This window comes from Eubalaena glacialis, chromosome 2, assembly GCF_028564815.1.
Source record: "Eubalaena glacialis isolate mEubGla1 chromosome 2, mEubGla1.1.hap2.+ XY, whole genome shotgun sequence".
Taxonomy (NCBI): Eukaryota; Metazoa; Chordata; class Mammalia; order Artiodactyla; family Balaenidae; genus Eubalaena; species Eubalaena glacialis.
Window position 1 is genome coordinate 158,698,684 of NC_083717.1, and position 22,555 is coordinate 158,721,238.

The 22,555-nt window shown below is 55.1% G+C and overlaps 1 protein-coding gene and 1 long non-coding RNA gene across 2 annotated transcripts in view; one reads left to right on the forward strand and one right to left on the reverse strand.

Annotated features, from left to right (window-relative positions):
• Positions 1–808: 808 nt before the first annotated feature.
• SPTB (spectrin beta, erythrocytic) overlaps positions 809–22,555 on the reverse strand; it is a 123,245-nt gene continuing 101,498 nt past the window's right edge. The window contains exons 27-36 of the mRNA XM_061180912.1: positions 20,979–21,223; positions 19,717–19,855; positions 19,154–19,238; positions 18,153–18,349; positions 17,794–17,843; positions 17,218–17,296; positions 7,312–7,574; positions 4,368–4,541; positions 4,072–4,114; positions 809–3,924 (exon numbers count right to left, since the gene is read on the reverse strand). Coding sequence (XP_061036895.1) covers positions 3,757–3,924; positions 4,072–4,114; positions 4,368–4,541; positions 7,312–7,574; positions 17,218–17,296; positions 17,794–17,843; positions 18,153–18,349; positions 19,154–19,238; positions 19,717–19,855; positions 20,979–21,223 — 1,443 coding nt within the window. The 3' untranslated portion in view covers positions 809–3,756. The remainder of the gene's footprint in view (positions 3,925–4,071; positions 4,115–4,367; positions 4,542–7,311; positions 7,575–17,217; positions 17,297–17,793; positions 17,844–18,152; positions 18,350–19,153; positions 19,239–19,716; positions 19,856–20,978; positions 21,224–22,555) is intronic.
• On the forward strand, positions 1,062–16,959 carry LOC133084389 (uncharacterized). Its single transcript, XR_009699433.1, has 3 exons — positions 1,062–1,833; positions 12,848–13,854; positions 14,924–16,959. It is a non-coding gene; the product is annotated as an uncharacterized LOC133084389 (long non-coding RNA).

Here is a 22,555-nt window from a genome sequence, read left to right on the forward strand (position 1 = left end):
ATGAGGTCAAGGGAATATCAGAGGCAAGTAGAGGCCTTTCCTGAGCAGAGCAGGGCTGGCCCATGTTCTGCCAGCTGGTCAGAATGGTCTGTGGGCACTTGCACAGTCGCTGAGAGAGCTGGCTCCTACTAGACAAGTCTCTGATTGTGATGAGTAGCCACACACTAGAGTGAGAGTCAGGAGATCCAGCCCTGCATTTAACTAGCTGGGTCACCTAAACTCATGCTTTTTCCTCCTCTGTAAATCGAAGGAGATGGATGAGTTGTTGCTTCTCAAACTCTCTGACTCAGACTCTTCAAGAGGTGAGGCCTGGGGAGTAGTAGTCAACACCTTCCCCAGGTGATCCTTACACAGCCCTCTAGGTTATACCTGGGAACCCTGGACCAGCTCAGTGGTTCTTACTGGCTGCCCACTGGAATCATGAGGGGAGGGAACTTTTTGAAAAATGCTGATGTCTAGGTTTCACCCACCCAGACCAATTGAAACTGCACCTCCGGAGATGAGCCCCAGGTGTGTGAATTCTGATTTTCAGATCTCTGTCCCGAGCTCCATGGGGAAAGGCCTGCAGCAGGCCCTCAAGATGGTTGAATGCATAAATAAGCGAGCTTTTCTCAGGGTCTCAAGTGAAGCACAGAACCTAGGTGTCAGCAGAGTTGTTCCCATAAGACTCCAAGGACAAGCCAGAGTCTGGCTGTGCCTCTTGTCTCCATGGTGGTCCTGTGTTCACAGATTCCACCTTGCTCAATCAACCAGCCCCCTTTGGTCCAGTTCAAAGGGAAATAGGCGAGTCAAATAAGAAACGGAAATATGGAGCGTTATTGATTTATTAGAAAAACTAGTAAATGGGTTTTCTCTGGTTGGTGGAAGCACATTTGAGCAGGTGGAGGACAAGGCCGAGCCGGCCCCAGGGCCAGCCCCAGATTGCATGGTCTGTGCCCAACAGGGCTGCCGTCCTCTGCAGCCACCTCCTCCCTTGCATCCTCCCTGAGCTTACTTGTCCAAGAGACCGAGCCACGGGGTCCTCTGGATCTCTGCCCCCTCCTACTGAAGGGAGGAGGGCGATCCAGGGCCAGCCTTGGGGACTCTCTGTGCTCTCCGATAGGCAGGAAGAAGGAGTGGGGTGGCGGGGAAGCCGAGCCCCCCACAGACCTCCTGTTATGGGTGCTAGGTAGGGGGGAGGAAGCTCGAGGACCCTCCTTACCTCCCTCAGCCACAGTCAGTTGAGGCCAGGGGACAAAGGGAAAGGAGAGAGGGAAGGAGGACCACCTGACCATGCCCAGAAGGAGCTTCCTCTAAACTGCCCTGGGGAGGAATCCTGGTTTGCTGGTGTGGACTGGAGCTGTTTGGGGATACTGTTAAAGAAAAGAACTACAAAATAGAAAATGTAAGGAGGGAAAAAAGAAACCTTGCCAGGGCACCAGGAGCTTAGCCCCCCATGTGGCACAGAGTCCCAAAGCTGGGCCCCTGCAGTTTCAGTCCAGTGAGTTGAGTGTCTTGGGGCCTGTGTGATGTGGGGGGAGGGATGCGTGGGTAGCTGGCAGTAGATGGTGGGTCACATGCAGCCGGCTGCTGCCCTTGCCCAGTCTGGGGGCCCAGGAGTGGTGAAATCCTAGCTTTTCCTTGAGGCCCTTTCATTCTTGGGACTGTGGAGTTGCTTGCTGAAATTCTTCACTTCAGGTGCTGCTTTGGCACACGTGGAGGGGAGAGGGTGGCCTCTAGTCTCTTGGCTCCCTGAAGACTGGCCCATGGGAACAGTTGAGGGAGACTCTTGCCGCTATCTGCCCTGGAGAAGGACATGCCCTCAGATGCACCAGAGGCCTTCTTTATTGCCAGGTGAGTGTCATCACCTCACTGCCTCCTGCCTTGGTTTCCCTAGGTATAGAAAGAGGCTGGTGGGTGGTATAGATTAGGTTCCCTGTGGATGCACAGAGGGCCATAGGGTTAGGTGCATAGAGGCCAAATGAAGACCCTGGCTCCAGAGGTGGGACCACCTGTCAGGCTCCAGCAGAGAACTTCCCTCCTGTGGTTCTTGTCTGCTGAAATTGCCTTCCCTTGACATGGTGGTGTTGATCTCCAGCACTAAGAGCTCCTGGGAAGGCCTAGTAACTCCGGATGCCTATGCCTGTGGTTTCTACCTGAGCTTCACCCGCTTCCGGGGGATCATCTCAGTGTGTCTAAGGCTCCTTCCCATGGGGAAGGTGATGGAAACAGCAACTGCTGGCCCCAGGGACCTTTCTGGTCCCTGGGGAAATGCCTGCTGCCTGCAACTTAACCCCTCTTTTGGACCTAACCCCAGTTAAGATGCTGGGCTGGAGCTGCATTGCTTTCAGAGAGTGGCGGAGAAAAATCCCTGTGGAACTAGTGGTCTCTTCCGTCTGGAAGTCTGACCTCAGCAGCACAGGGAAAGCTATCCCTGGGGATAGAGGTTGCAGGGCCCCTTTTGGCTGTGCTTGGGATTGTGGGGTAGATACCCATGTGGCCCCCTGACTCAAGGCCAGGACCTTCTGGAGGAGCTAAGCAAGGGTGCCTGCCACACCTTAATGGCTTTGGCCCCAGCATTTGTCCCAGCCATCTGGGGTTGTTCCGTGGGTCGTAATAAATACCCAGGTGTGGCCACATTTGCCACCCCAGGGTGACGGGTCATGAAATTTGCTGTCGGTCCAGCCAGCACCCTCAGGTGGTACCAGCTGCAGACAGAACACATGGGGTATTTGGCTTTGGGATGCTCTACTCCAGGCATTGCGGTGTCCATCTTGTACCTGGGGACCTGCGCTGTCTCCCTTAAGGGCCCTGTGTCTGAGTGGGATGTTGCTGGTTTGACAGCTACTGGGAGTGCGGGAGGACCCCAGAGTGGAGAGGCAGCGCCTTAGGCAGTGTGGAGACCTATCTACCTCCTTCTGGCCTGAGCCCTAAGCTCTAACTGTAGTTTTAAAAGAGGGCTGGCTTGAGAGCTTCCTGGTCCTCCCTACCACCATCGGGGGTGGCAGCAACGGGTGTCGGAGGCCGCGGGAGCCCCTTTGCACTTAGGACCCATCGATCTTGTCGGGTGCCCCCCTCTTTCTGTGGGAGGAGGAGCGAGGAGGGGACGCGGTGGCCCCTGAGGTGAGAGTCCCCGTTCTGAGGAAGCCCAGTGGGGAGGAGGCCGTCGTGTCCCCTCAGTCCCCAGCATCCCCTGGCCCAGAGCTCCCTGAAGCCTCCTTCCTCACGCCCCTAAGGGGCAGGTCGGGCATTTCCGTTGTCCTCTTCCCTTTCCCTTTCCCTGGCTGCGACTGAGCAGGAGGTGACCCCAAGCAAGACTTGCTTTGGGAGTGGGCAGCGTCTGAGGAACCCCATCAGCCTTCTTCTCCAGCTTATGTTTGAATCGGGGGACGGGCTGGCGCCCCTCAGCCCGGAAGCGGGGCGGGGAGAGGAGGGCGTGGGCCTCGCGTCTCCTGCCCCCAGCCCCGGAGGCACCGAGGGCCGGCGGAGCTGGGAGCTCCGTCCCTGGAGCCCGCGCTCGCCGTGTGCGGGGCGCCGGGGCTGCGGGCAGAGGGCGCGGAGGCAGGCGTGGGCCGGGCCGGGTTGGGCCGGTGGCGCGAAGGCAGCTATTGCAGTGCACCGGGGCCCGGGGCCCGGCTGGCGACTCGGAGCAGGCAGGCGGCAGGCAGCGGCGGCTGGGCCGTGGGCAGGAGGAAGACCCTGCCGAGGAGGGAAGCGCTCGTCCCCGCTCGTCTCTCGTCCCGACGCACTGGCTTCACCCGCGGGGTGCCCGAGAGGCTACTTCTTTTTGGGGAAGAAGCTGAATCTCTTCTCCTTGTCTTTCTTGCCGAGGCTGGCGTCGGGGCCGGTGATGGAGGGTAGGGGCAGGCTCTGTGCCTTGACACGGATGCTCTGGGACTCGTTGATGGCGGTGCTCACGCCCTGCAGCCAGGACAGCATCTCCTCCTACAGGGCAGGAGGGTCAGGGCCCCGCAAAGGACGGGGTGCCTCTAGGACAACCCCTTCTGAGGGAGCCTTGAGGTCAAGTGGCATGCGTCCCTTCCACCTGCCCCTTTGTTGGTGGGGGTCTGGGCTAGGCAGCCCTGCACTTACCTCATCCTTGCCATGGAAAAGCCACTCACTGCCATTGCTCAGCCTAGGAGGACAGAGGGTTTCCTGCGTGGCCACCTCTGGATCTGACCCCCCAGCCCCCTGAGCTTTCCCATGACCAGAACCCTGTCAGGCAGCACAGCACCTTCTGAGAGAGGCAAAAATCAGGACCACCAGCCTCTCTGATTTGAAAAATCCCTGAAGGGCAACTCAGGCCTGAAGCTGGTCCCAAAGAGTGGGCCCCTGTCCAGCCACTTATGCCAAACCAGGGAAGGGGCAGTGGACAGGCGGGGCCTCACCTCAGCTTGAAGACGTGCTTCTTCTTCTTGTAGCTGGCAGCAATCTCACAGATGGCATGTCGCAGGGCCAGGGGCTCCTCCCCATGGTAGGGCACCCCCAGGGCCAGGTTCTTGGCATCCTTGTAGAAAGTCAGCTCGCTATTCCTGAGCACACAGTACAGGTTGTTCCAGGACCTGTGAGGGTACAGAGAGGCAGGTCACCTACAGTCCTGATACAGCATCTCTATAATCAGTTCCTATAGCTTTACCATTTTTCTTAATTATACCAATTTTACCCTGATCAATAGTAATACATTTTACTGTCTAAAAAACTGCAAATAAAAATCATCTGCATGTAATTCCACTACCAAAAGTTAACTATTGTTAACATTTGATGTATTTCCTTCTAGTCTTTATTCACATATATAGCTAAAATTGGATTATACTGTATATTCAATTTTATGTCCTGCTTTTAAGTTTAACACTATATCATGAGTATTTCCCCATCCTCAAATATTTGAATTCTCAAATATTTCTTGAAAATAATTTTGAATAGTTATATGGTATTCTATCACACATATAAATAATCCCTTTATTGATGGACCTTTTAATACTGGAAATTTTATCCATGATTTAAACAGCAATATGATAAACATCCTTGCCTGTAACTCTGATCTTACCCTGAGATATATTTCTAGAAGTAGAGTTATTGAGTCTAAGACCAATAGTATAAACAACTTTTCAAAGCATTTCCATAGCCACCAGTATATTTGAGTGTCACTACAGAACTGTAACGTGAACAGAGCAGGGTTTTGTTTTGCTGGTAGTGATATTTTGTTTTGTTGATGATATACGCCTGGTATACTGTACTAGCACTTTTTTTTTTTTTTTTTTTTTAATTTTTTGGCTGTGTTGGGTCTTCGTTGCTGCGCGTGGGCTTTCTCTAGTTGCGGTGAGCAGGGGCTACTTTTCGTTGCGGTGCGCGGGCTTCTCATTGCAGTGGCTTCTCTTGTTGCGGAGCAGGGGCTCTAGGCATGCGGGCTTCAGTAGTTGTGGCATGTGGGCTCAGCAGTTGTAGCTTGCAGGCTCTACAGCGCAGGCTCAGTAGTTGTGGCGCACGGGCTTAGTTGCTCCGCGGCATGTGGGATCTTCCCGAACCAGGGCTTGAACCTGTGTCCCCTACATTGGCAGCCAGATTCTTAACCACTGCGCCACTAGGGAAGCCCTGTACTAGCACTTTTTAAAGAAATGTATTTGTGTAAATCAAGGCTCATCTCAGCTGAAATGTTTAGTGAGAACAGCAGGCTCATGGGCTCATGTGTGGGCTCACCTGAGCTCCTTCCCTGACAAATGGGGAACATGTTGCCCTTTCACAGTAATGAGTACTGAGAAACATTAAGCTTTTCTTCCTCCTCTTCCTCCTTTCCTCCTCCCTCCCTTTTGAGGGCAGAAAAGTGGAGAACTAGCAGGGCACGTAGGGAGGAAGGACTGGAAGGTCATAGAGAGAACCTGACCTGTACAAAGCTGGCTGCAGAGCCATTCCACAAAGCCCAGATTTCTGACACCAGCTCAGGGATCTTTCCTCTGGCCCTCACCACCTTCTCTGAGCTTGTAGCCCAAGTAAGGCAGTTGCAAAGGAGGAGCTGGTCTTGGAGTAAATGGACAAATGATTTAACCTCTCTGAGACTGTTTCCCCATCTGGAAAATGGAAACCTCAATATCATAGGAGGTTTGAGAAGCTATTATCAATCCTAACATAATGCCTGGCACACAGTAGGTACTTTATAAATGCTAGTTTCCCTTTCCCTGCAGACTCTCCATATAAGCAATAAACCTCTTCAGGTTGGCTGGGCCCCTCAATTCATTTTTGGAATTTGAATTAACTTTGGTGTGTCCCCCAGGCCAGGCTCTCTCTGTATGCTGCCAGTTGGCCCTGGGAATGTGGCTGGCTTCAACCTCTTGATGCTGCCCTGTTTCTCTGGGACCCTGGACTGCTACCTGAAGGCAGGAGCCTCCAGAGACTTTGGGTCTAGGCATCCCTGGGTAGACCACACCCAAGGACATGACTGCCTCAGGGTCAGGAAACGACACTGCCTCAGGGTCAGGAAACGACACAGCCTCTGAATGAATTCCTCAGGGTCATATGGTTGCTAGGAGGGACCATAGCAACTCTTTCTCCTCTCCTATTTTATTTTATTTTATTTTATTTTATTTTATTTTATTTTATTTTTTTTGCATTTTCTTCTGCTATTTTTTAAAACATTATTTATTTATTTATTTTTGGCTGTGTTGGGTCTTCGTTTCTGTGCGAGGGCTTTCTCTAGTTGCGGCAAGCGGGGGCCACTCTTCATCGCGGTGCGCGGGCCTCTCACTATCGTGGCCTCTCTTGTTGCAGAGCACAGGCTCCAGACGCGCAGGCTCAGTAATTGTGGCTCACGGGCCCAGTTGCTCCGCGGCATGTGGGATCTTCCCAGACCAGGGCTCGAACCCATGTCCCCTGCATTGGCAGGCAGATTCTCAACCACTGCGCCACCAGGGAAGCCCTCCTCTCCTATTTTATAGCTGGGGAAACTGGGGCCCAGACTGGGTAAAAAGTGGGACTTGGTCAAGGACGTGTTGTTAGTGCCAAGGCCTAGCTGTTACCCCGCCCTGGGATAATAACAGCTAGTGTTCACCGAGTTCCTGCTCTGCGCCAGGCATGGCATCTGCACTGAAGAGGCAGGCTGCCCCCGTCATCCCCATTTTACAAGTGAGAGGCTGAGTAACTAGTATAAGGTCATAGGACCACAACGGAAGACAGGCTTTTCCCATCATGCCAAGCAGCCCCCGGGCTGTCCCAGAGGATGCCCAGGAGCTCTCAGACTAGAGGCAGAGGGCACCCTCGCCCACAAGCATACCCATGTTGCTCTGTTGAAGTCCCTGGGAGCTGCCCACCCCTCCTACCCCGCGGCCCTCCCCCACACACCTGTTGGACGCCTTCTTGTTGGGCCCCTCCAGGTCGTGCTTGCGGCCCAAGTAGCCCTCCATCTGCACGCTGTGCCCGTGGTCCACCTGGGCTGGCAGCGTTGTAGGCTCATCACCCTCGCTCAGAGGCGTGTCCAGGGCCTTAAAGAGGGGCTCTGTGGTGGGCCTCTCATCTGTGCTGGATCTCTCCTCCTGCCCTTCCTTGTGCGGCCCTGGCGGCAGTGGCGGCTGCAGGTCCTGGGGCCACTGCCTCTCTTCTTCCCCCTGCTCAGGGGCATATGGGAGGAGCACACCTTGCTGGGGGTTCAGAGCCAGGGGTGGCTACTCTCGGCAGAACTGGGAGGTCAGCAGCCCCACCTGAGTCTGGTTCCTCTCTCCTGTGCCCTTCCTGGCCCACCCTGGCCCTCCCTCAACCTGCTGTGGGTTTCCACCTGGCCTGCTTCCCTAGACCGTGCCCATGTCTCTGGCTCCATTCCCCACTCTCCCCCTCTCCAATCTAACATAGGGGCAGAGGTTCTTAGAGTGAGCTGAAGGGGCTCGTCCGGGGGTTTCCGACGCTGCTCGCTGCCCGGCTCCAGGGCCCACCCTGCTTCAGACAGATACTCCAGCTCCTACTGAGTCATGCGTGGGCTCGGCAAGACTTCAAATGAAGAAAGGGTTCTGCTGCTAAGACAGGATAGAAGAACATTTGCGGTAGGATATTGTATGGGAACCCTTCTGTTACCTTCCACTTGTATCTAAAACCCCAAAGCTAAGGGCACCAGGCCCTAAGCCTCCCCCACCACCTTCTAAAGGGAGACCCAGACCTTCCCGGGTCATGGTGCAGGACCGTGACTTGCTCCCCAGGTCCTGCCCCCGTCATTTGGTGGGGATTTGCTGGAGTAGGGCAGTGGTTCCTAACCCTGGCTGCCTTTTACAATCACCTCGGGAGCTTTAACAAAGGATGCCGGGACCCATCCTCAGGATGCTGAGTTAACTAGCCTGGAGTGGGGTCAGCACGCTGGAATTTCTTAATCAGCTTTTCATGCACTCGAATGTGCTGCAGGGGTAGAGAATCACCACCTAAGGAGTCACTGCTCCAGGGAAAGTCGGCGGCTTTTACCTCCCTGCTCCTCCCCATGGAGGGCAGGATCCTCCCAGCCCCTGCCCAAGCCAAGTGAGGGGCTTCCAGTGGAGCCACGTGCTTGTATGTCAGGTGCCCATGAGAAGGGGAAGCAGACCTCTTATTCCCCAGCTGGGTACCTCCTTATGCAGAGGCCTTGCTGATCCGCCTTTGTGCCACTGCAGCAGGAGAGAGGGCAGGACAGATTGCGGCAGCAAGGGGCAGCCAGCCTCCGAGTGCAGCACAAGAATGCCGGCTGGGGCAAGAATGGGTGGGTCTCCTACATGCCCAGCACCAAGGAAGTCCACCCTAGCTTGAGACATCTGGCCAGAACCCTGTCTCAAAGGCCTGACTGCTGGAGACCTTACAGCGCCAGGTGGGAAGGGTCTTGTAGGCCCCCAAGCAGGTGGTATCCGGACACCTGAAGGACCAAGGGCGTTGACAGCCCAAGAGGACCAGAGCCAACCCAGGCAGTAAGGAGACACTGCCCCCTTTTCTACTCCCTGTCCCAACTGAAGATGGAGAACCAGGAGAGTGTTGGGGAGGAGCCAGGAAACAGCAGACCCTGTGCTCCCCATTGTGGGTCCTTCAGACCTTGGGTCAAAGCCAAAATAGAGAAATGGAGAATGAGAGGATATGGGCACCATACTGGACATCAGATTGAAGCTTCAAACTGAAACAGACTGGTTAGACTTTTTAACAGCTAAAGGTGACCAAGGTCTGCCTGAGCTGGCACTAAGGAATGGGAAGCGGAGGCTCAACGGAGATGTCTGAAGGCAGTGGTTGGAAGAAAGGTAAAGCTGGTCATGGCTGTATCCCATCAAATTAGGGCTGGTCAATAAACAGTTAGGTTGGGGTTCCGTAAGATCTCATTTAAAGAAAGGATAATATGGCTGGAAAAGTTTGAAAACACTACCCTAGTCTAACACCTTCAATCTATGAGAAAACCTATGTTCAGAGAGGTTAAGTGACTTACCCAAGGTCACACAGCTAATAGATACCAGAGGCGATCAAGAGCATGCACTCCAGAATTGGACAGGCCTGAGTTTTTACCACATCTTTAGGGCCCTCATCTTTTCCTGTCTTAGAGTCCCTTGAGAGTTGTGGCTGGGCCATGCCCATCTTTATGCATCTTGCAGTATTTAAATCTTTGAGTGTCAGCAATGAGCCAGAATTGACCACAAGGATCTGAAGGCTCTAAAGCCCTGCCTGGATCCTCCTCCAGCAGGGAGGAAGGGCAGGAGTGGCAGGGTTGGATCTGGGAGCCTGGGTTTGGGGTCCTTCTATGGACCCAGTCAGGCCAACCCTCTGACTTGGGCATAACTGTTGGGGAGGTAGTGAAGGCTTTCATCCTCTATCTCTCCAGCTGGCTGTGCTGTTCCTCCTGGTGATGGGCCAGGCCCTCCCCACACCTGCTCTGGGGGGCTCAGGGAATATGTGTGGTAGATGCTGGGAGGAAAGCCCAGCAGACCCTCACAACCATGTTCCCCCCTCTCACCCAGCCTGCCTCTCCCCTCCTGGGACTGGTTTTACTAGAGCCCTGTGTGTCCATATTTTCTTCCTATACTTTTCATTTCCATGCTTCTTCCTTTCGGGAACTCTCCTCTGAAAGTAGAGATGATTTTTCCAGGACTGCCTCCCAATTTAATCTCACCTTTCTTCTGTTTCTTCCTAATGGATGCCTGACCTATGTTCCCTGGCAGGGCCAGTCAGAGGCCATGGCCAGTGTGATCGAAAGTTAAATGGCCAGGTCATGGGTGGGCTTTGGGAAATGGGGGTTTGCCAATGTATGCAAAGATTTCTTCTGTTCTCTTGACTGTTCATGTGGAGACAATTTAAAACACACCCTCTCCCCTCTACCCTGAAGGCCAAGGCCTGAGGAGAAGGAGTCGAGAATGAGGGTGGGAGGTGGAGGGGTCTGGTGGCAGCCACTCCTCCCAGGCCCAGGGCTGGCGGGGCTTCTCTCCCTCCTGGGTTAGGGGAGGGGACACACAGGAGAAAGATGGGGGCATGGTTTGGGCAAAAGGGCCCTCCTTTTATAGGCCCCAGGGGTAAGTATGCTTTGCACCATCTTCTAAGAGAGCTGGGGGTTGAGGGGCAGTTCTCCTGCTGCCCCTGGAACCATACCATGCTCTGATAGAGATTCTGCCTTGCCCGACAGGCAGAGAGATCTGTGGACAGCAGAGCACCAGGAGGGGATGCTGGCTACTCGTTGGCTGTAAGGACAGATAGGTTCTGCCAAAAGGCCCTGGATAGCTAAGATGATCCAAGACTCCCTTCTATCCTCCGTGATATAAGGCAGAAGACCAGCTGCTTTAGCCCTTGTGTCATCAGGAAGATGCAGAGATTACACCTACACTGCTGAGGGGTAACCCAGCCTAGAGCAATCAGAGGAGCTGGGGGACACTCTGAAAAAAAGAGGATCCAGCTACTTGGAAGAAACTCTGGGCGTCAGGTTGGGGCTGCTGGAGAGTTTAGACCATAAGTGGGCGTAACAGAAGGAGGGAGAATGGCCCAGGGATGGGGGCCTGGAATAAGCATGGAGCTTCTGTTCTCTGATTTGAGGGTCTGGGTGACAGGTGGGTGGGTGGGACACATCTGAGGTAGGTGTGTGCGCTGGCTGCTGGGATCACAATGTCAGAGGAGGGTAGGGGACGGGCAGCATTGGATGCTGGGGGAACATCAGGGGAGGAAAGGGCACAGACAGGAGAACCTTTTAGGATCTCACAGGATTGTAGTCAAACAGGGAGAGGCCTGAGCCCCTGATGGGCAGGGGATGGCCACATCAGAGTCTTTGCAGAGTCTTGTAAGCTTGACTTTTTAGGGTCCTGCCTTGTTAGGAAACTGACTTGGGTGGGGGGAAGCAGGCAGATGTCTCTTCCCCAAAGGAGGTTCAAGAAGATGAAGGGAAGAGGGGCAGGATGGGTACATTTCTTACCTGGACTAAAGGTGTTGAAGGTGTATTTCCAGGCCAAGCCAGCAGGTGGCGCAGGGGGACAGCACACAGACAACTAACTCCAGCTCCAGGGAGAAAAATAACCAGGGGTGCGACCACAGGGTCTTTGGGAGGTTCTAAAAGATGCTCAGTGAACCCAGACACATCAACAAACAAGGAAACACAAGTGAGCTTCTCTCTAAAGGAAATGCCGGTAAGTGAGAACGAGGGCAAGAGGATGCACCCCAGAGACTGTTGTTTGACTTTAGCCATGCAATGGTCTTACCTGCCTACCTCACAGCAAGGACTGAGCCTAGAGTGTGTATGTAGGGGGCTTCCAGGGAGGGGCACTCCAGGAAGATTGGTTTGGGAGGGTGTTGGCAATGGATGTTAGAATTCACATGGAGGATGTTTCTCTTAAGAGATGAAGGACTGCAGTGAGAAAAAAATGAAGGGAAAAATGAACACAATCACCTACTAGGTGTTCTACCTATATTCTCTTTTTCTATCCTCACACCCTTTCTGCGAGGCAAGTATCACTACCCCTATTTTACAGATGAGGGAAACTGAGGGTCAGGGAAAATGAGTAACTTGCCCACAGTCACACAGCTAGTGAGTGGAAGTCTGAAGATGCAAATCTCTCTGGTCCCAAACCCTGTGCTCTTCCTACTAAATCCTGCTGCAAGAGAAGACGGTGGTACTATTGCTCCAGAGAAAAGAGCCTATCCGATGGGGCTCATGGTCTAAAGGGGAATGAGTCTGGCTTATGTAAGACACGTGGCTGATTGGCTGAGGCAGTGTGATCGTGTCACGGCCACCTTGGAAAGGGCCAGAAGAGGGGCTTGAGGCCAGACAAGATCTATTGTTGAATACCTTAGGCAACCAAATAGCCGTGTGAGATGGTGGGGTGGGGGAAGCTGGCCACTTCTGCAGCCAAGAACTTTTTCCCTCCCCCAGTGTCTGAGGTCTGGGCTCTCATCCTCTGGGTGAGAAGGCTGCTGTCAGCAGACAGGTTGGGAAGGTTGTTCAGAAGACAGTTGTTTGCAAGAGAAGAAAAAGATGGTTGGCTGAGTTGAGAGCAGCCAAAGAGATGAAGAGATGGGAACTTAGGGTGAACAGAGACAAATGCCTAAAAGGGAGAACAGAGACGTTGTCGCTGAACAGAGGAAAGAGCATGGGAAGAGCTGAGGCTGGAGCAGTGAGGGGGTCCACCGGGTTGGTGGCAGGGATGGTGAGGGGCTCTCATGAGGAGTGGGATGGGCAGTGGAGGGGCTCAGCACTGTGTCCCAGGGGCCAGCTGTCTGTCTGAGATGACCACTGGGAAGCAGGGAAGACAACAGGAGGGGACACAGAGCAGAAGGCCACCACGTAAAGTGACGGGGAAAGGAGAGGGGAGTGTGCAGGGTCCCCTTGGACAGGGAGGGGAGACCTGGTCCACGGCTATCCCGGGGGAGAGAACGACTCTTCCTCAGGAGCTGTCTTTGCCATTCCCACCACCAGTGTGGGCTCTTCAGGTCCCTGCCCTGGAGGAGCTGGCAGCTGCTTGATGCCTTGGTGACTCTGAGCCAGCCACTCAGAAAGACTCAAAAGACACTGACTCCCCCCATCCAGATCTGACACCCAACAGTCAAGCTGGCAGCTTCAAGCCTCATTTCTGAGACGCCTACGATGTTAACTGAGTCCCATCCTGGGTTCATCAGTATCGGGGATGCTCTAAAACACAGATTGGAAGATGAACTTAGGAGTTGCCTTTGAGCAGCGGGGCCAGGAAGATCACGTCCGACCATAGCACAGAGAGCTGGGCGCACCGAGCGGCGGACAGATGTCCACAAAGAGCCTAGAGCCAGCTTCTCCACGGAGCCTGGAGTGCCAGGGCGCGGTGCCAGACTGTAGGCAGACACAGCCCTGCCACGCTGATTCAGGCATCCTGGGGAGACAGACACGCCCAGGTTCACGGGAAAACTGACGTTCTTTCCAGGCTGGGTCTGCTCATTATGGACAAACACACTATTTGCCTTCACTGTAAAATGCCTGAATCAGCAGCTCAGTTCAGCCTCACAGGGGGAGGGGAGGGAGGATGGGGAAAGCTCGCTCAGGCAAGAAGAAACACAGCTGCTGCCTCCACACCCACATCCCTTCCCTCCAAGAACGTCAGAGCCAGGCCTCTGGCCTCAGATTAGAGCCCTAGGCTGCCTGCTGGGTAGGCTGCTGCTGTGGGGAGTTGCCAAGGGAGTGACAGCAGCTGGAGCCAGCCAGCCACTGGCTAAAAGGTGACCTGCTGCAACCCAGTGCCTGCTCAGCCTGGGGCACCATCCCTCACGTTCTCAAGTGCCAGTTATTTCCCTGAAGCCACGTCAACCTCTAAGACGCTGGAAGGGAGAAGCAAGGGACCTGGAGTCTGGACTCCTGTGCATTCCTAAGGAGATGCCCAGTCCTCTCTCGGGGAAGCCAGCTGCAGGCGGTCTTGGAAGGTCACGGGAAGAGTGACGTCTGTGAGCTGCTGTTGGGTAAGAGAGTTTTCCCTGACGACCTGACGAAGGCCTGATAATGACAGGCACCCAGGCAGCTGCTCCCCCGAGCGGCCTCACCCCAGAATCCCTGCACCACAGAGGAATGTGGCCTTGAGGCTTGGAGGCAGACGGGGCACGACTGCCCCAAACAGGGAACCCCGAAGGCAGACTCTTGTCACAGCCCCTCGCAGCACCAATCCCTCTCAGGGGTATCCCTCTCGTCGTCACAGCAGCCCCATTGGGAGAGTTCCTAGAGCAGGGCCTGCTTCCCACCCGCGGCCAGGAAACAGGCACAGTGCACAGAAGAGGTTCCGCAGCCGTTGGCTGGGGGCCCATAAGCCTGGGTTGACTCAGATCCTCCGCAATACCATTGCTTCTCCAGGAAATCGACCTCAGCATCTCAGCAATCAGCATCTCATCGCAAATGTTACACTGAGGATTCTGGGGCACTCAGAGCCTAGATGATGAGGACTCTTAGCAGGACCCTCACGCCCTCCCCAGAGCCGCACCCAGGATGAAGGGGGGACACATAAGGTGGAGGGTGGCGGGGTGAGAGGAAGGGGGACGGCTCAGCCTGCTGCCCGGCCCCAGCCTGGGACCCCAGGACCACCTTCGGGGCACTGGCCTTGGCAGGAGCAGAGGTCCAACCCTGCCTTCCTCTCTTCCCCAAACAAAGGAAACACCCTGGCCCCTTGCCGTCTCTTTCTCACCTGCAGCCTCACACCAGCTGGCACCTGACCACAGAACCAGGTTCCTCAGAGTTGAGAACGAGACAAAAGTGGGGAAACCCGTCTCTCCCAACCCTCCCTTTATTTAGGTACATTGTTCACATACAGGAATGTTCTGGACTTTCTGTAATCCCACAGACAGAGCTTTATGAGGGCAGGGAGACCCAGGAGGATTAGGGGGTTTGCCTAAAATCATGCACGAAGAACCCAATGTCCTGACTTCCACTCCAGGAATTTTGCCATTTGTGAAAACTTGTTTCTTCTGCTTGACCTCATGCTCTCTTACACACTTACCCGTATAATGGATTGGTTTTTTTTTTTCTTTTTGTTTTTATTAGAACATGCTCTAATGTGGAAAGGTAAGAGGTGATAGAGGCAATGGATGTGCTTGAAGAAAAGCTGAATGCGTGGAACGGTACTCCAGTCCCTGCGTGTGCATACATGTGTGCGTGCACACACCCGGGAAGGGGAGGACCAGGCGGGGCTGGCAGGGTGGCCACCGTGTGCTGTGCAGCAGTCTACACAGGGATTCAGGTGCCTGGTCCACTCCCATGCAGGAAGCCGGCATGCACTAGTGATGGGTTTCACGTGAAGCCACAGCGCACGGATCTATCCTATAGGGCACCGACACCAGACCACACACAGCACGGATCTATCCAATAGGGCACCAACACCAGACCACACATGGGACAGCAGGAGAGCCACTGGACCCAGGCCTACCCCAGAGAGAAGGCTCAGCGGACAGCCGCCTTCCTGGGAGAGGCCTGAGGTTTCTGGAAAGGTTTTGAACCCTGCATGTGACCCATTCTCCTCTCTTCTCATATCAAAGACCAATGGGGTATCCCACCCTCCCTCGGAGTCCCATGGATCCTCATGAAAACTCAACAAAGGGCTCGGAAAGGAGAAGCAGCAGGAAATCTGTTTGCATGAGGCCTCAGGCCTGGTGTTCATTTGATTCGCCATCTGGTTTCTTCCTGGTACTGGGCACAGGCCAGTTTCCCCATCTGGCGGGGTGGCTGGCTCTCTGGGAAGGGTCTCAAATGTGGGCTCACTCCCTCCTTCCAGAGACGCTCAGGTCCAAGCAGGTTATACTCCCCCCAAATCCAGCGACATTCAGGCGGTGGATGGAGGCGGCTCTGATGCACATGTAATTACGTTGCACAGACGTACACGACACAGACAGTGGATGGATCGCGCAGGTGGGCACAAAGGAACCCATAGACCTGGGCCACCACCGCGTGCAGACACACAGGGATGCACAGCTGAAACGCAGGTGGCAGGAACAGTCCCAGCCCCAGTGTCCACAGTCCATACCAGCCCCCAGAGTTCTCTCTCCTTCCAGTGGGGGCTGTCCCTGAGAAAAGGGGGCCGGGGCGAAGTCCACCAGAGACTCCCACATGTGCCGATGGGATCTTCAGAGGGAAGTCCTGGGAGAGACCCTCCAGCGGGAGCCCAGGAGTGCCCTCTGCTGGACATGAAGGGCTGGTGTAGCTCAGGACACCTCTGGCCGGCTGGAGGTGTCAGAGGGAGCTCAGAGAGAGAGAGAGTGTGTGTGTGTGTGTCTCAGAAGGGTGGGAAGGGCTGAAATCTAGACCTGACACGGATTCTGCACAGGAAATGCTCAGTGTTGTGCATTTTTCTGGGGTGGCTGGTGTACCAGAAATTTCCACCAAGAACTCCTAAAGGTTCAGGCAAGCTCACCTGGGCACCTGGAGAGGTGGTGGACATGCAGTGGCAAAGCCATGCAAGGCACATGCTGGATTCTTGCTTTCTTCTCAGTCAGCTGCTCCCAGGACATTTCCCCAAAACCTGGATCACAGCCTCCCAGACTTCCTGCATAGACCTCCTGGGTCCTTTTAGCTAAAGGATCTATTCCAGGCAAGGTCCTGAAGCCATCTGCCAGCCCTCTGGCAGTGGGAGTGTTTGCGTCCCTCCCTCACCTCCCCCACGCATCCTCTTTTTCTACAAGTTGGAGGCCTGTGACCCAGAAGCCCTGGGGCTCTCCCTCACTCCTGAAGGGCTCCGTCAAGTCTGTTCTTGCCTCAGAGCCAGCTCTATCTCCAACTCACTGACCCACAAGCATCAGGCCAGGAAGGTGCAAAGGGGGAGGGGCTCTGCTTAGGAGGAAGGAATCTGCTAGAGGGTGGGTATGCCCACTTCACTGCCCCAAGTGCCATGGCCGGGGCAGGAAGACCAAATGGTCCATTTGTGAGTATATTTGTGTGTGTGTGTGTGTGTGGGTGTAGAGGGTAGAGTTAAGGATGGTGTTAGAGGGAAAATGGGTAAAAGGACAGTGTATAAAAAGGAATCATTCCTGCCTGTATAAACTGTTCCCCCTGATGTAGATGGTAATGTATTTATATAATAAAATTTATTAGACCAGATAAAACCAAACTAAGAGAGTCATGTCAGTGGGCTGGCATGTCAGTTTCTTCTTGGTTGAAGGGAGAAGGGGAATTATTCTAGGAATTAAGAAAAGCTAAGTAAACAAGGAAGACTGATTGAAGGAGTCTGGGGGGTAGAGGCAGTAGGTGCCCATCCTGGCCTCCTGCCCCAGCTGAGCCTAGTCGGGATGAGGGGGCTCTGGCAGCAACGACTCCCAGGAACTAGACAAATGGGACAGGGAACTGACCGGGGACGTTCTCTCGGTGGCTGCTCGGTGGGGACCTCGGGGAGCCTCCCCTGCTGTCTCGCCTTCCTCCTCTTGAGGCCTATGGAAGACACAGTCCCGCTTTAGAAACAAACACCTCTCAGAGGCCAGAGACTACCTCCAAGGCCTGGCTTCCCACCCCGTCCCCAGAGAACACAAGCCAAGTCAGCAGCCTGGCAGACACTTAGCAAGGAGCTGCTCAAGCTGCCTCAGCCTGAAAGGTTAGGCAGATGCTTCAGAAACGCCATGGCTCCGTGCAGCACGGCCTCTGGGACACGAGTTCAGCTGGTTCCCAGAGCAGGGGGGCAATGGTGCAGCAGCCACTGCCCTCCACCCATTTTCTTCCTGCACGAGGCCTTCAGGCCACCCAGGATTGGGGGGGAATGAAAGCTCTTATCTGCCTTTAAGCTCCAGACACACTGTATTTCTCTGACTAGTGGCCCAGGTGTGAGAGGTCACGTGTGGCTTGTCAAGGCATCAGGGGGCGGTTTCTGATTAGAAGGACCCTCCTCCACCCCTCTCAGCAGAGGGCTCCAGCCAAGTCCTCCCCGCACTCACCCAGTCTCCTCCTCAGTTCTCTCCGGGGTCTGGTGTTCTTTGAGCTCAAGCTAGGGGAGACAAAGACCAGGGGTGGGTGTCGGGTCAGAGCAGCCACAGAGGGGAGCCTGCTCTCAGACATCCTTCCTCGAAAGAGGCTCCCTATACCCGACACACCTGGTGTTTGTTCCTGTTGGAATTAGCCCCTTTTGTCTTTTGGGTTCAAAAGTCAGTACTTTCTCCCACTCCTATTTCCTTCCCACTCTCCCGCCTTGCCCAGCCTTTACACTGTCCGCAGGTCCCCAGTACCCGCCGAAGACTTCTTGACTTGAAGAACCCCCAAGGCGCGGCTGCCCACCGCCCCGAGCCTCCCGGCTCACCGTGGTGGGCTTCTCCAGGGCGGCGAAGCGCTCTGCCCAGCCTGCCGTGGATTTCTCAAAAGCCTCATGCCTCTTGATGAGCTTTTCCACACTGTCCACCGTGTGTCCAAAGTCCCGGCTGGCCAGGTAGGGCTCCTGGGCGATCAGCCACGCTTCAGCCACCGAGGCGTCCCGAGAGAACTGGCACACTTCCAGCCCTGCCACGGACAACACGGCCCAGGGGTCTGTCAGCACCCAGCGGTCCGATCCTGCCGGGACCCCGGGGCCGCTCACAGACAGAGGCGGAGCTGGCGGGCAGGCCGAGGCCCACATAGGTGTCCCTGAACCGCGTGGACACCCTGCTCAGTGGTGACCGGCTGCCCGAGGCTGCTCCATCCCCATGCTGGGCCCCTACCTCATCTCCACCGAGAGCGATATTGGAAAAACACATTAATTAGAACAAACTCTAGAACAAAATGGTTTCGACATCGCCCTTTGAGAACAGTCTTCTGCCCTGAGTGTTCCCTTCCCGGCCCCTGGCTGTCTCACTCACACAGTCGTGCACAAGCAGCCACGGGAGAGTCCAGGTCTTTGTGGCTTGCGGCTCCTACCTGGGTGGTGGAATTTCCCTACCTCTCCTGTTTCCAGCTGCGGAGAACAGAGCTCTTTCTGTGCCCCACACGCCTCAGATCAAACCTTTGGGATGCGCTAGAGCCTTACCCTGACCCCTGGAGAGGCCACAGTCCTACGGGGACACCGGCCAAGCAGGAGGCGGGGGACAGGTGGGGGAGAGGGTGGACAGGGGGCAGGTGCTGGCTGGTCAGAGGCAGGCTTCCAGCAGCGTGTCTGCTGGGTCTTCTCCCCTAAGGCCCTTGGCCCTGAACTTTGCTGATGAGTGGTGCTGTGGAGGCTCTTCTCCAGCAGGGGGGGAAATCCACCGCGTTGTGACATCACCCCTCCCTGGCCCCTCCCCCTGCCCCACCCCACCCCCCCAGGTTCCTTGGCTCCCAGGCTGCACTCACACATGTGGAGCTGCTCCTGGCGGGCCTTCCACTTCTCCTTCATCTCCTTCCTCCTGGACACCACCTGCTGCAGTTTCTCCCTGATCTGTGGGGAGGAAGGGAAGATGGCTCAGGCTTTGGTAACCCTTCCCCCTGTCCGAGGTGGTGTGCGGAGGGGCCCTGCACAGCCTGCTGGGCTTTGTCACACCGACCTGGCTTCAAGTCTTGGCCCTGCCACTTGCCAGCTGTGCAGCCTTGGATAAATTACTTAACCTCTCTGAGGTTACCACGGGCCTCACCCAGGAAGTGGGTGTCACCAAGACCAAAGCACACACACATGCGAGGGTTAGGTGGGTTATGCGTGCACTCTCCCTACAGAGAAGCGGCCAGTTCCTCGAATAGGTTTGGTGGAGCTATAATCCCTGGACCTACACACAACCCCAGTCCTCCGCGGGGTGAAAGAAAGCTAAGCCTCCTCAGAGAAACCACGGCCCACGGGTTCCCTCCCAGGAAGCTGTCTGGCCCAGCAGGAGCGGAGGCGAGGACAGGAGAGGGCCCGTCTCTGTCCCTCCCTCCCCTCACACCTCATCCGAGGCTTGGTGTTGCCGCTGCAGCAAGGACTCGCCCAGCTCCAGGCAGGCGCTGAAGTTCTTGCTTCGCGTTTCCATCTCCGCCAGAATGCCCTTGTGATACTTCATGAGCAGTTCCACCGAGGAGACGTCCCTGCGGGGGCGGGCGTTTGGTGAAAAAGGAAACTCTGGGTGACTCTGGCCCATCTGACACCAAGTCCCGATCAGAGGGGGGCCCCTACCTGCCTGGGAGTCTGACTCTCTCCTCTCTCTCTGGACAGCCAGGAAGCCCTCTGCCAGCTGCCCAGCCCCAGCAGGAACACTGATGCCCTAGTGTCCTCCCTTGGTCAGTGGTCAGGACACGGACGGGGGTGCAGTGACCACAAAAAAAGCCCGGGAATGTTAAATTTGGCAATAAAAAGGAATGAGGTACTGATACATGCTACATGGATGAACCTTGGAAAGATTGTGGTAAGTGAAAGAAGCCAGTCAAAAAGGACCACATATTATATGATTCCACTCATATGAAAAGTCTACAACAGGCAAATTTAGAGACAGAAAGCAGATTAGTGGTTGCCAGAGGAGTGGGGGGTGATGACTGCTAAGGGGTACAGGGTTTCTTTTTGGGGTGATGAGAATGTTCTAAACATGCTGTGGTGATGGTTGTACAACTGTGACTATGCAAAACAAACATTGAATGGTACATTTTAAATGGCTGAATTGTATGGTATGTGGATTATAGCTCAATAATGATGTTAAACACAAAAGCTTGACCACCAGGACAGGCACCCTAGGGGCAGAGGGACAGAGGTGGGCACAAAGTGTGTAGAGAGCTCTGATCCCGGCCGACTGCCCACGTGCCTGCCCCCACCTCTCATGCGCAATGAGCTCCTTTCCTGAGTTTTAGGGAAATGGCCCCCATATGCCCGTGCTGGGGGAAGAGCAGGACCACTTCTGGATCTGCCCAGCTCTGAATGTGTAAACTGCTTATGTTCACCGACAACCACGGCCACTGCCCCCACTGTAGAATCTGAACGACAGATGTCTTTCTCACCACTCCCAGGATTCCCTTTACTCTGGAATAGTCGGTTCTCCTAGTGGCAGCTGAGCCACTCAGGTTCTCCCTGGACCCAGCCTCAGGTGCCCCTTGGGGATTCTTGCACACCCACAGTCCACGACGTCCCTCCGGGGTAGACCCTCGGAGCAGCGCCCTGCTCTGCCAGCCTCTGGGACAAAGTGGGCCAGGAGCGGGGCTGCGTTGAGGACGCTGCCCTCACCTGGGCTTCTCCTGGGTCTCGATTTGCCGGATGATGCTCTCCATCCAGGAGAGGAGGTCTCGGACCATGCTGAAGAAGCGGAATTTGTCCGCTGTGTCCACCAGCTGGGTGCGGCGCCCCGCGCAGGCATCGAGCAGTGCCTGCCACGCGGCAGACACCTCCTGCTCCTTGTTCTGGATGGCGTCCGCCTTCTCTCCAGCGTACGCTGTCTGCAGGCGGGTGGCCACGTCCTGGAACTGCTGTACCTGTGATGGGGCAAAACTGAACACTGTTTTCCAGGCAGACACGACTTGGGCCTAGGATGGGCAAGGGCGTCGGCCTCCTCCCAGTCTCCCTCCCGAGGACAGTGCTGGAAGCAGGATCCACCCACTGGGTGCTGGAGAGAAGGCTCCTTGCTTTGGCACCTCTGCTGACCCAAAGCATCCCTTGGGCTCTGATGAGGATTTGGGAATGAGAGGGGCTCTGTGCCCTTTGATGTATGATTATGAGAGTAATTATGTACCAGGCACTGCTCTAAACACTTTTTGTTACTCTCTTCATCTTTACAACACCACCATCAAAGAGGTACTATTATTATCCCTGTTTTTGAGATGAGGAAACTGAGGCAGAGGGAGGCTAAGTGACTGGCCAGAGGTCACTCACGCTCAGAGAGAGTGCAACTGGGATTGGAGGCGTGCTCTCAACTCCCTGTTCCTAACCGTTCTGCATGGTGCCATCCCCTGTTTGAGGCCGGCCCCAGGGCAGTGAAGCCTCATTCCTGAGACCTCGGTGGGGCTGTACCTGCCACAGGGGCTCCAGTACCCCCAAAGCACCTCCAGCTGGAGGACAAATCTTTAGGCTGTCCCCTTCTTGGTAAACCAGGGGCCCAACCTACTTTGGTGTTCTTTCCCGAAACCCTGTTGGGTCGGTGCAGGACTGCACAGCCGGCCCAGCTCTCCCTGCTCCACTGGAAGCCCGGTGAGTCCCCACAGCTGAGCCCCTTGCCCTCACCCTTTCCATCATGCTGAACTCTGCAGAACCCTAGGGGCCTGTGGAGGTACCTCACGGGGCACCCCATGATGAGAGGAGGGAGTCTAGGCTGGTCTTGGGCCCCCCTCCAGCTCCCATGGGGAAAGGCTGAACAGCTCAGTGGCTAAGGGTGTGGAGTCTATAGCCAGACTGCCAGGATGTGAATTCTGGCTCCACTGCTTAGCTGCATGTTTCTGGACAACTTAGTTACCCTTCTGTGCCTTGCTTTCCTCATCTAGAAAAGGCAGATAACATTATTCCCTTCCTCAGAGGGAGGCTGAGGATTCAGTGACCACGTATATTGCTTAGAACAGTACCTGGTGCTAGAAAAGTGCTACATGTGTGTTCACTAATGATACTGTAATACTTTGACAACCAGAGAAATTGCATTTGAAGGTATTTTTGCATCGGGTTTTGGGAAAGGTTCCGTTTAAAGAACTAGTTCTGAAGCTAAAGAACATCTGAAAGCCTCTGCTTCCTGCCCAGAGCTGTTGCTTCTCTAAGGAGATGCCTGTTCGAGAAGTCTCCCCTCTAGAAGCCAGGAGAGGACCTGACACTGCGCCCCAGGG